General features: G+C 41.8%; 1 protein-coding gene across 1 annotated transcript in view; it reads right to left on the bottom strand.

The window, feature by feature from the left end:
• carmil2 (capping protein regulator and myosin 1 linker 2) overlaps nt 1-11,750 on the bottom strand; it is a 43,656-nt gene extending 31,906 nt beyond the window's left edge. Inside the window, exons 1-4 of the mRNA XM_007889591.2 lie at nt 11,662-11,750; nt 11,294-11,366; nt 8,610-8,701; nt 3,658-3,708 (exon numbers count right to left, since the gene is read on the bottom strand). Coding sequence (XP_007887782.1) covers nt 3,658-3,708; nt 8,610-8,701; nt 11,294-11,333 — 183 coding nt within the window. The 5' untranslated portion in view covers nt 11,334-11,366; nt 11,662-11,750. The remainder of the gene's footprint in view (nt 1-3,657; nt 3,709-8,609; nt 8,702-11,293; nt 11,367-11,661) is intronic.
• Nucleotides 11,751-12,365: the final 615 nt, after the last annotated feature.

Raw genomic sequence — 12,365 nt, 5'->3', positions numbered from 1 at the left:
CTGAGGTTCCATTCAATAGGGTGAAGGTGTAACAACAACTTACTTACTGGGACAGTGGATGTTTTTTTTCTGTATGGTTTGGGCATTGCAATAAGTTTCAATCCTGCCTACCAGAGTAGCTGTTTGACCAGTTTATTTGTTTTCCCCAACCACTTTGGTTATCCAACCCTCCTGCCTGTCTTGGGAGTGGATTTGTGAAAAGCAATACGAATTTGACTTATTTTGGATACCAAGACAAAGCAAGCAACAGTCCCAGCTTTGCATTGCAGATGTGGATCTGATAACCTGCTCTAAATAAAAACCGAAAGACACTGGATTTCTTTCCCCCCACAAAACTTCTATTTTTAGCAGACTTACTTAAGGCAACACATGTGCTATTTTAGGCTTGGGTGTACTGTGAAACAATCCAACAATAAAATGAAATAAATTGCGTGGATAAATTGGTGTTGTCGATACAGATAAATTTTGTCGATACAAGGCAAGGAACATTTCAGCTACGCAGAAGATTTCCATTCAATGCAAATTAAATCAATTTTACAAAAAACAAACTGCATCAAATCCCTCCCACCTTTACCTCCCTCCTCTATCTCTTTCCCACAGCATTGGAATGTAACTTAATACCCAAGGATTTGGGCTTAAAATAATAATTATCCTTGGATATTATCACGTTATTGAGACATTTCAAAATACTTCATGGAATATACTGTAAAGCGAATTGACTATATTTTTGGGGCGACAAACAGTAGTGGATTGAGTGACCAAATTATTATTTTATTTGTTTATGAAGGGATTATTATCCCCAGAAAGTGATCCACCAATCGACTAACAATAGGGTTCCTATTTACTGGATGTAAACAGAGATGTGTGAAGTAAGGAAATTTGCCTAACGTTTTGCCCTGCCAGGGAATCGAACCCGGGCCCTCTCACTTGCGAGGCGAGTGCTCGAACCATATGCTACAGGACTCCGCAGGCTTGCCTCAGTGAGCAACGCTACTCCCTCCAGGTCAGAGGGAGGGTTCAAATCCCACGATGGGAGAGAAGCCCAGGCTGACGTTCTAGTGCCTCACTGGGTGAGCACTGCATTAATATAATTAGGGGAACCATTGCTTTGGATGGGACATGGAATCAAAATCTCATCTGCCTGTTCTTCAGATGGACCCGAAGATCCCTATTGATGTAATTTAGAAAGAGAAGAGTTTCTCAACAGAATAATTGGCCACTCATCATCATCATTTGTGAGCTCTTGCTACACAACTGGCTGCTGTATTTGTCAGCGACACTGCAAAAACAGCGACTGCACTCGACAATAATTACTGCAAAACATTTTGAGACACTGGCACGATAGCGAGCTATGTTCTTTCTTCCTCAGAAAAGCCTCTTACAGTATTTTTACCACAGGAGACCAAACAGGAAGAGCAGCTTTACAAACACCTGTGCTGGTTGTGCGGAACGTCTAGAGTATATGAATAGAAACAGCAGAGAAAACACAGGGTGGGTGGGTGGCATAGTGAAGTCCACAGCACACAGGCAGTCTCCAGTAGAGAGTTTTTAAACTCAGTTTCCTTTGCATTATTTGCTCACAAGTATCCGTGCTGCTTTCATGATCTGTGGACTTAACATTTTCACAAGCGCAATCGATTTTGTTTCAGAAGTTTGCGTGTGACCTGGATTACATTTGCTTGCTGCTGTTTGCGTACATATAGCTGTGGTGTGTCTAAGGCATACCCACTCGGCTCGCCTCTGGGCTGTGGTTTGCAGCGCTGGGAACCTCGAAAATGCAATCACTTCAACAAAGCAGATTGGCCCTTGTTAATACTGTGGTGAGGTGTTGGCATCCGTCACTTAAAAATATTTAATGATATGAGCCTTTTTTTTAATGTCTCCGTTGATTTGTGGGGACAACAATAATCCTTGTGTTCACTACAGCACCAACATCATCGAAACCTATCAAAGCACTTTGCAGGGAATGCCTGGAAAATTCAGTAACTGTATTTGTAGGTAAACACGACAAGCAATTTGCACATAGCAAATGCCCATAAACGGCCATGAAGTGAATGACTACCTTGGTCCTTGAACCGATGTCTAAGTCTTGTCTAAGATGACACTCCAATGCCGTGCTGGGGTTGTTGTGCACTGCTGGAGGTGCTGTCCATTAAATCGAGGTCTCGTTTGCCTGTTCAAGTGGATTATTATTTTAAAGATCCCAAGATTCAGAAAGAAAAGAGAGTTTCTCCCGGTGTCTGAGCCAGCAATCTCCCAAATAAAACCATTCAATCTCTTCATGGCTATTATTATCATCATTATGGCTGTTTGTGGGATATTGAGATGTGCAAATTGGCTGCTACATTTGCCTACAAAGTACACAATCACTGGACTTTACAATAAAGCCTGTGAATCTTGTCCTTTTTATGGCCTGTAGCATCACCCCATGAATAATCCCATGAATAATTTGCTGAATAATCATCCTGCGTTTGGTATAGCACCTTATTACATCGTCGAGACATCTCAAAGCGCTTCACAGGATAAATTGTAAAGTGTATTTAGAAATTTGTGTATTTGAAAAGTGCATTTTGTGGGCAAATGTGGCAGACAATTTGTGCCCAGCAACATCCTACAAACAGCCATGAAGTGAGTGACCAATTTTATTTGGAGGATTGTCGGTCAGGATACCGGGAGAAACTCCCTTCTCTTTTCGAACAGTGCTAAGTGATCTTTAACTGAACTGGCAGACAGGACCTTGATTTAACTTCTCATCCGAAGGATGGCACCTCTGACAATGCAACACACCCCCAGCACTGCATTAGAGTGTCAGCTTAAACTATGTGATTGAGGCCGACGTGGGCCTTGAAGCCACAACCTTCTGACTCAGAGGAGAAAGCGTTACCACTACACCAGGCTGACTGAAATGGATGTGGTTTTTCAAAAACAGACGCAGTTAGCGTCTGCTAACCATCTGGAGTGATGGTTGAGTGATGGTGGAGTCAGTGACCTGTTCAGGCTGATCGCTGTTTTGAGGACCCAGCAAACACCAAGCAAAACCTTGAAATAACTTAGGTTAGAATTTGTTTGATGTACTTATCACACAGTCTTTTAGTTGTGAGGGCACACTGACTATGATATTTTAGTCACACGTTCTAAACTCCCGTCTTCTTGATCTACCAGGTTATCTTAACTAGACATGGCCTCTCAGATAATGCACCAGATACAGTATAAACAGGCAATAATGTGTCACTAACATGTCGCGATATTAACTGTGTGAAGAGAGATCTAATTTTCCCAGATTAAATCAACTGTTTAAATTAATGTATTAAATCCCAGATTAAATCAACATATTAACATGCAGGTGGTAATTATCACTGTAATATAAAGATTCTGAATACAATATCATTAGTAGCACAATGATTGAAAAGCAAGAATGACAACAATTTTACACTTAAACAGAGCCTTTAACATCGGACGGATATCTTAAAACATGCCATAGAGCTGCCTGGGAGTCCGAGCTGATGTTGGGATAATAGTCAGAATGAAAACATGATGTGGTGTGGCTTTCTAGTATTTACAACAACAATTTGCATTTATATACCAGTCTTTATTCAGGGTAGCATCTCGGAGCAATGAAAGATTAGAGAAGGGGGTTGTACATTTCCCCGGACTTACTTTGGCAGGAATTCGAACAGGCAGCACAAAAGCTCTCCAGAGCGTCAGGGCCTGAAATATAAAGTCAGAGGAAAAGAATAATGAGGAAAGGTTGGATCAACAATTGGAAACTGTAAATGAGGAGTGGATGTTAAATGTTGTCAGAGCCGAATATTTAGCAGTTCTAGACTCTATTATTAACCCACAGCCCTCAAGTCAACCATTCCTTAATTTGTTGGTGACAGCCACCTTCATACAAAGCTAAGAGTGAAGTCTGAAGGTTAGTGCGCTGAGATAGACTTACCACCAACACTGCTCTTCTCCCTTAATCGGCAACACTGGTCGAAGGAGGCTCGACAGACCAAGAATTTGCTTTTAAAAATATCACAAGGAACTTTTGTTTCAAGTCCTTCAGTCCCTTGTGGGTTTCTGTGGTAAACTGACTGCTAGCAGCAGTGAAGTAACAATAGAGAAGGATGCTGCTATCAAGGGTTTACTTTTTTTTTTAAATTACCTGTAATTGAAGTGATGAATCACACCAGCCACAGATACCCCTCCATTCTATTACTTTATCAAACACAAAGATTATTATTACATTTATCTGTTTGTCCCAGGAGGACAGTGCACACGCAGGACACCCAGTATGTGCTTGGTTTTGAGTGAAGGACTTCACTCAAATGACTGGCTGAAAGAGGGCAGCTGCTCCCGATTGCTACCCGTCAAGGAGCCAAAGGAGGAACTGAATGCAAAGCTCAACTTAACCAGAGCAATCAGGCGAGTGAGCCCCAACACAGAGAGTATCATTCACTGCACACACATACACACACCCACACAAGACCTAATTTAAAAAGAAAGCTTTGGTGGCGGACTTGGGTTGACCCAGTTTGTGTTTTATTTTCAAACAAATGGTGCTGCTTTGATATCTTTGGTACAGGTTTATTCAGAGAAAAGGAATTTTGCTCTTGATTGGAGCAAATTGTACAGCTGAACTGGGTAAGAGATGGAATATTGATGATTGGTATATAAACAGCAACCAGTCAGCGCTGTCCTTGGGGGGCTGGTTTCTTGGTTTGGGGAGACGAAGAAAGAGAGACACAGGGACAGAGATCCAAGCCAAGCAGGTTTTAACTAGAAGTAGTCGAGTTGGCCTTAAAAATATAAAAATGAGAAAAGACTTTGTTCAGTCCATCAAGCCTCCATCTTCTGTACATCTCATATATTCCACTCCATTCATTATCCCTATTCACCCTGCACTTGTGAAACATTCTGCAAGTCACAGATACTCTTGATCTCAAACTCTAAAGTAGTAGTTTAGATGCGTTTGAAGAGGTAGATTTTAAGCCAGGATTTAAGGTAGCGAGGGGTGAGGCATAAGGGTAGAGGGAAAGAGTTCCAGAAGTTAGGACTAGGACCCTACAAAATCTTATTGCCATTTATGAACTCTCAGCTCTCGCTTGGTTTAAAAAAAATTATAATCCTTGAATTTGATATAGTTATCGTTGATATAATTATCATGTGGTTGACCACATACAATTTTAATAAGCAAACTCAAGTTATGATATTTGTTTCAAGCAAACATTAAGAACTAGAGTTCCAAATGAATCAGCTCCTTCCAAAAGTAGAAGTTTATTATTGGGGCAGGGTGGGGGGAGGAAACAAGAGCTGCCTATCGCCCCACTCAGGACGATGAAGTTTGCACTGTGCTCAGAAACTCTTTACCATAAAAGGAAGGGAATGCTCAAGATGGAGATGACATCACCTGTGGCATTAACACGAGACAGTTATCTTGACACTATCACTGAATGAGTATTCCTGAAGTTAAGCCTGCTCTCAGGTTAGAACAAGAGCATTTTATTCCCACCAGGTTGCCACAGAAATAGTTGACAGTGCAGAGCTCCGTGTGATCAGGAAGGGCACACAAACCACACTGTGTTAATGAAAACAATCCCTGCACCTCACTGTAAAGGGGCGACAAACACCTTTAATAGGTTACAGGTTGACTTAGCTGCAAGGTGCCTGTCTCTGCTGATCCTCATGCCATCAGTTTAAAGACGACATTGCAGAGTTTAACTGATAGAATTGGGTATCATGAAACACTCACAGTAGGAGTTTTATAGCTACTGAGTAATGTGTGGTGTGTGTCTGTGGGCGGGGTGATCTAAATTAAAATTCTCTGTCTCTCTCCCTTGTTATTCTGAGCCGGGCAGCATGATTCCTGTTTTGTCGCTCACAAAATATACAGTCAATTCACTTCTGGGAGGTGCTTTGAGACATTTCAATGATGTGGTAAGACGCTGTAGAAAATGCAAGGATTATTATTACCGTTATTCACATTGGCCACCATCACAGGTCTTCACCCCTGAAATCTTGGCGCTCTCAGGAGCTGAAAGTGAGTGTGAGGCATGAAAAAAACAATCTTACCTCCAGTTGTGAGCTAACTGAATGGTCCATCGACATTGCTCTGGGACTTAATGGAGGGGAAATTGGGACACATGGTGATTAGTGCTAGTCATCAATCAAACACATGGGCAGCAGGTCTCTGGGCTCAAAGCAGAGAAGCATATCATTATTTCTCACTTGCTATTCATAGCATACATGAGGAAGAAGGGAATCGAGGGATTTAGTTGAGGGGAATAGGAGGGGATGGAGTTCATGTTCCATATCATTCTGTGTGTGAGACTCCCATCTTTCCCAGATTTTTTTTAAAAAATAAGCTTGTAAGGAAAGTCTCAATGTGAAGCTGGTTTTAAACCGTACATTGAGTGCATACATCCCCCATTGTTGATGATGATAATAATAATAAAATAAATCTTTGCATTTGATATAGCGCCTTATCACTTCGTTGAGACGTCTCAAAGTGCTTCACAGAATATTCCGCAAAGTGAATTGACTGTATAATTTGTGGGCGAAATGTGGCAGCTGATTGCCCACAGCAGCGTCCCCACAAACAGTCGTGGATTGTGTGACCCAATTTTTTAAAAAGGGATTTGAAGGGATTGTGTTGATGCCACCAGTCCCAGGCCATTACTACATTCTGATTACCAGTCAGTACCAACTCTTGCAGCTCCAGGAATGCAATCCAGAAGCAGGAAGGATGCAAACGCACATTCCACATAATAAGGGCTTCCCACGAACCATACATCAGCACATAACTCCTATGCGATGGGTCTCAGTCAGAGTACCTGTGACTCAACACAACTCGAGGTGGGGACGCGGAGGTGGTGGATATGTGAAACAGATTCCCATCGAAAGCGGAAGGTTCTGAATTAATCCTTCCAAAAGAGAAGTGGATTAATACCTACTTGAAAACAGTGTTAGAGAGAACAGGGATAGGTGCAGCCAGAGATAAACAAGCACTGTACAGAACAATGATTTCTGTACTGGGAGAGAAGGGCAGGGAGATGTGGGAATACCTAAATATTCTGGAACTTCTTCTGCCCTTGGGGCTCTGGGTGTAATATTTTCCCTAAGAGAGGAGTCAGAGTTTTGTGTGGGGGGGAAATCCATATTAAGTTAGATTGCGCACAACTGTTGAAAAAGCTGGTTTGATAGCTGACTGGCCTTTTTGACATTCAATACTTGCTTATGTTTCCATTGAAAGTACTTTTCCCCCAATGGTTTGGTTTGCTTTCATAAATTCAACACAATTCTGAAAGGCTTCCTTTTCGGAAAAAAAAATATTTTAAAAAAATGCACTTGAAAAATTAAATGTTAATAATCCTTGCATTTTATGTATCGCCTTCACGTCTCAATGCGCTTCACGGGTTATACTCTATAGGGTAGCGACTGCGTATTTGTAGGCAGAAACGGCAGCCAATTTGTGCACAGAAAAACCGCCACAGAAAAGTCACTTCATGCAGTTAGTCACTAAGTGATGGTGTTGGTGACTCTGCTTTGGGGAGGAACTTGGCCTCTTTTGTCCCTTGCATTCTGTGGCTTTTCCCTAGATTAACTTTGTGAATTCACCACCCTGGGGAATGATATGCACAAACTTCCATCCTCCGGCTTTTCTGGGGCTGTTTTGCAGCTGCCTGTCTCCACAGCTTAGAGGAGACATTAGTATGTGCATCAACCCTCGTCACCACATGGCCAGCGGTTAGAGCAAGAAGCCCACACTCTGCTCCAGCTATCCAAGTCACTGTGAAAACAGCCAAACCTCATCAACACGTTATCAGCCCCACTGAACCTCTCACACTCCCTTCACCACATTGTTTGTACTTGGCTTAATAGCATAGTGAGTTCATCCTGTCATCTAACTTCAGTTATATAGCATTTTGCAAGGGGAAAATGAAGAACTGTAATTTCACTCTTGTTATTTTTTGCAAGTCTCACATGTATTCAGTGATCGTCAATACCATATCAATACTTGAAGTATTTTCAGAACATTCAAAACAAAATGCTTTGACTGTCAGTTTTATGGAGCAGTTTACAAGGGAAACATCTTTACCTTCAATGATGGAAATGAGTAGTAGTTACTATTGATGATTTAATTATACGTACTATTCTTTCATCCAAAGCTTCTTGTCCTGTTTAGGGGGAGTTCCATCAAACCTTACAGTCCTCAATACAAGCTCTTAATCTCTGATAAACTCTACCTACCCTCCAAAGATGTTTTTCCCCTTCTTGAAAATAAACACGTCATTAGCATTGTTTCAAATGTAATTTGAAAGATAGTGTTCCTAATGTCATTGGGACTTCAACTTATTATTCTTCCATTGTCTATCTCCCTCTCCTCCTCTCCCGCACCCACCCACCCACCCCCACCCCCACCCACCACACACACACAACGTTACATAGACTACAGTATATTCCAAGGAAAGAGGGCATTGGGTCTAACTTGTCCATGCCAGTGGTTGTACTCCATATGAGTCTCCACCCATTCCTTCTAACTCCTGTGTATATCTTGTTTCTCTTTTTGATCCTCTTATTGATTTTAAGATGATCTCAGACATGAATAGAATTGTATTACATACCAGTATTTTCTCTTCAGATTTCAACTTTGTCGTTACTTTCACTTTCTTCATAAACTCTACTTTCTTTGGCTTCAGAATCGTACTTATGCTTTCTGTAATGAAGCAAAAAATCATTGTAGCTCACTGAGATTAGGTGCCCTAAAGTTCCGAGTTCAGTAACAGACACATCGTAATATTAGGAGGACATGCATCCACAATCGAGTGGGCAAATTGGGATGTCCTCCAAATGTGAAAGGCGCTGTACAATGTAATTTGGTATTATAATACACTGCCTGATCCAACCTAGACTATAATAATCCTTGCATTTGATATAGCGCCTTGTCACATCGTCAAGACATCTCAAAGCGCTTCACAGAATATACTGTAATGTGAATTGACTGTATATTTTGTGGGCAAAATGCGGCAGCCAATTGCGCACAGCAGTGCCCCACAAACAGTCGTGGATTAAAGTCACCAATTTATTATTATTTTTTTGAAGGAATTATTACCCCTGGAAAAGCGATCCTACTACCGATTAATGACCGGGTTCCTACTTACTGCTAGGTAAGCAGGTGCGTGTGGTGTAAGGAAACTTTCCCAACCTCGCTTGCGAGGTGAGTTCTCTAACCACTGAACTGCAGAACTCCAAGACAACAACAACAACAACAACAACAAGATTCCATTTATAAAGCGCCTTTCACGTCAGGAGGACGTCCCAAGGCGCTGCACAGTTGGGTCATGACCCGAGCAGGGGGGAAATGGTCAGGGTGAGGGGAGGGAAGGGAGGGAGCGAGGAGGGGAAGAGAGTCGAGAGGGGAGCTGAAGGCACGGTCAAAGAGAAAGGTTTTGAGACCGGCCTTGAAGGAGGAGAGGGAGGAAGCGGCGAAGGCACTGGGGGATGGAGTTCCAGAGCCTGGGGGCTGAGAGGCTGAAGGCCCGACCACCGATGGTAGGGCGGTTGGGGCGGGGGACGTGGAGCAGACCAGAAGGTGGTGAGGCTGATCTGGGCTGAGTTAACTGACCTCAGCTAGGGTTTGACAATTTCCAAAAACATTGGGGTAGGAGGGGCACATGTAATTGACTGCTGGGCTATTTTTCTAATTCAATTGAGTTCAGATCCTCAGAAATAATGTGGTCTGGTCAGGTCACATTTGCCACAACATAAAGGGGGCTTCCGGTATCAGAAGCAGCACTGCTCTTGAAATACAAGTGCCATAGTGTTCATATAGACAGATATACATAGATATCTCCCCTTTGGCCAATTGGAGTGAAAAGGGCAGAATCTGAAGTTGAATGTTTAGAGAAGCGTCATATGGAAAAAAAATTGTTGTCAGATTACCTCTAGGGAAAATACCTGGGCTGAATTTTACATAACCTCGACATTTACATCAGCGTCAACATGTACTATTAATATGACCTATTTCTTTCACTCTCTGGAATGTACAGCTCTTCCTTTTTACAGAGAACCAAAGAAATGTGCTTACTGTAAAATTGTAAGATAATATTGAAAGAATAGAACCAAAAGAGCATTAATTTATGGGAACTTGGGAATTAACCTTTCTGTTTTAATGCGCTCTCCCTAAAGAGAAAATGAAGATCACAGTATTTTAAGAATATTACACAGGGAAGTTATCATACTTTTTAATATGCACAGGATGTGATGAGCATAGTATTCTAAGTATTCTATGAGCATAGCTTTTATGATTCAGCAACAGGAAGAAGTATGTTATATGTTACTCTTGATGGTGTTTATCTTGGGCTACATCTAAGTTTCTCTGTGGAATGCACACCCAGGTCCCAACAACAAACCAGCATCACAAAAGATATCATGGAAAATTAAATATTCCTCGGATCCTTCAAATCTGAATTCATTGTCTGACCTGCAGAATCATTTTACTTTGACTTTCGTCCTGCGAGTAGGCAGAAAAGTCCACCGACAACAGACTGGTGAACAGTGTATAACTATATTTTGTCCCAACGTTCTGCAGTTTATAAATAGAAAAAAAAGTTAACAGGTGTAGATGTGACGTTCCATCCCTGAGTTGTGGATTATACAAATCATACAACACACACACACAGCATTAAAGGAGCGATTTCCTTATCATAATACCAACAAAAATTCCTGTGGCTAATTTTTATAGGTCAGCCTTGCTAATTTGGGGCAGTGCAACAGCAAGTGAACTCATTACGATAATCTTACAAAGGACAAATCAGATAGTTTTACATTAATTTCAAAATGTAGACCATATCCATAAAAGGTGCAGGTTTTAACAAGCTTTGCTTATTGAGTAAACTTTCCATTGAAACACAGAACTAATAGTTAAAGGAAATATGGCCTTTGAACATCCTTCATGTAGATTGAGAGAGAGAAAACAGAACAAAACTTTTTCAGTTGCATCATGGAGGTCACACCTTTCGAATCTGTTTGCACACTTTGCATAAATGTATTTGTGTAAAACTCACACCTGAAAAATATGCCTTATTTGGATCTTTGATCTGCTGTGTGCTTGCATTCAAAACAAAATCACATTCAGCACCAATCTGATTAAATGAAAGGCTGCAATGAAAATTTAAATTTAACCTCTTCTTTCCTATCACCTCCTCCCCACCCATAGACACATGCTTCCCCCTCAACCCACACGTAGATGATTCATTTATTATCATTATTGAAGGGATGGTAAAAAAAAATAAAACCATCTGCCTACCTTGTAGTTCATCTGAAATGTCTTGATCAGAAGTAGCCATTTCTTGGATGACAGGTGATGTGACTGCGTGGCACTGTGGAAGAGAGGAACACCATTTGCAAGCAATAAGATAAGTTGCTGCAGTGACCACAGTTGAATACGTAAGTCGCTGCTTGTCGAGAGGAAACAGCAATGTTCAAAGCATCATAAAACACATCAACTGCTCCGACAAGTACACCTCAAATAACTTGATTGGTGTCTTGAACTCGTTGATCACCATCATTGCTTGCAAGTTAAGTCAACTGAAAAGTTACCTCACTTATCTCAAACTTTCACACATTGGAAGCAGAATCAAAATTATTGAGATTGAAATAAAATAATGAAAGCACCTTTTAGTCGGGGGGGAATAGAAAAGTTTGCTCTTCAAAAAGTGACTGATGATTACCAAACCTGGGCGAGCGAGACGACTTCTTGTCTTTCAGTTTCAGGGCAAATCACAGGTCGATTTTTTTTTCTCTGCAGTAGGTCACAGGAAACGATTCGCACTCAAAACTTCACAACAGAAAAAATTAACAAATCTGAGGTGACAGTGAGAAGTTTGCCCCAAGTGACAAACAACTACCAAGCAACGTTATTTAACAAAAAAAGCCATCAATAATATATTACAACAACAGCAAAATTACATTTGTACAGCACCTTTCACATCGGGAGGACGTCCAGTGTTTCGGACCTGAGCTGGGAGTCGGGATTGGCGAGGGTGGACGGTAGGAGGGGAAGCAGGATGATCGAAAGCACGGTCAAAAAGGAGGGACTTGAGATGGGTTTGAAGAAGGGAAGGGATGAGGCGGAGGGACTGCGGGATGGAAGTCCAGAGGGTGGGGGCAGGAGGTCGCAGAGGTAGTGGGGAGCAAGGCCATGGAGGGCTTTGAAAGTGAGGATCAGGATCTTGAACTGTATCCTCTGTGAGATGGGAAGCCAGTGGAGTCGAACGAAGATGGGGATGATAGGGTCACGGAGCCTGGTACGGGAGAGGACATGGGCTGCAGAGTTCTGGATGATTTCTCAAAGGGTTTCGGCGGCCTTCAGCGTGAGA

This window comes from Callorhinchus milii, unplaced genomic scaffold, assembly GCF_018977255.1.
Source record: "Callorhinchus milii isolate IMCB2004 unplaced genomic scaffold, IMCB_Cmil_1.0 Scaffold14, whole genome shotgun sequence".
NCBI lineage: Eukaryota > Metazoa > Chordata > Chondrichthyes > Chimaeriformes > Callorhinchidae > Callorhinchus > Callorhinchus milii.
This window is presented reverse-complemented; position numbering and strand designations above follow the sequence as displayed.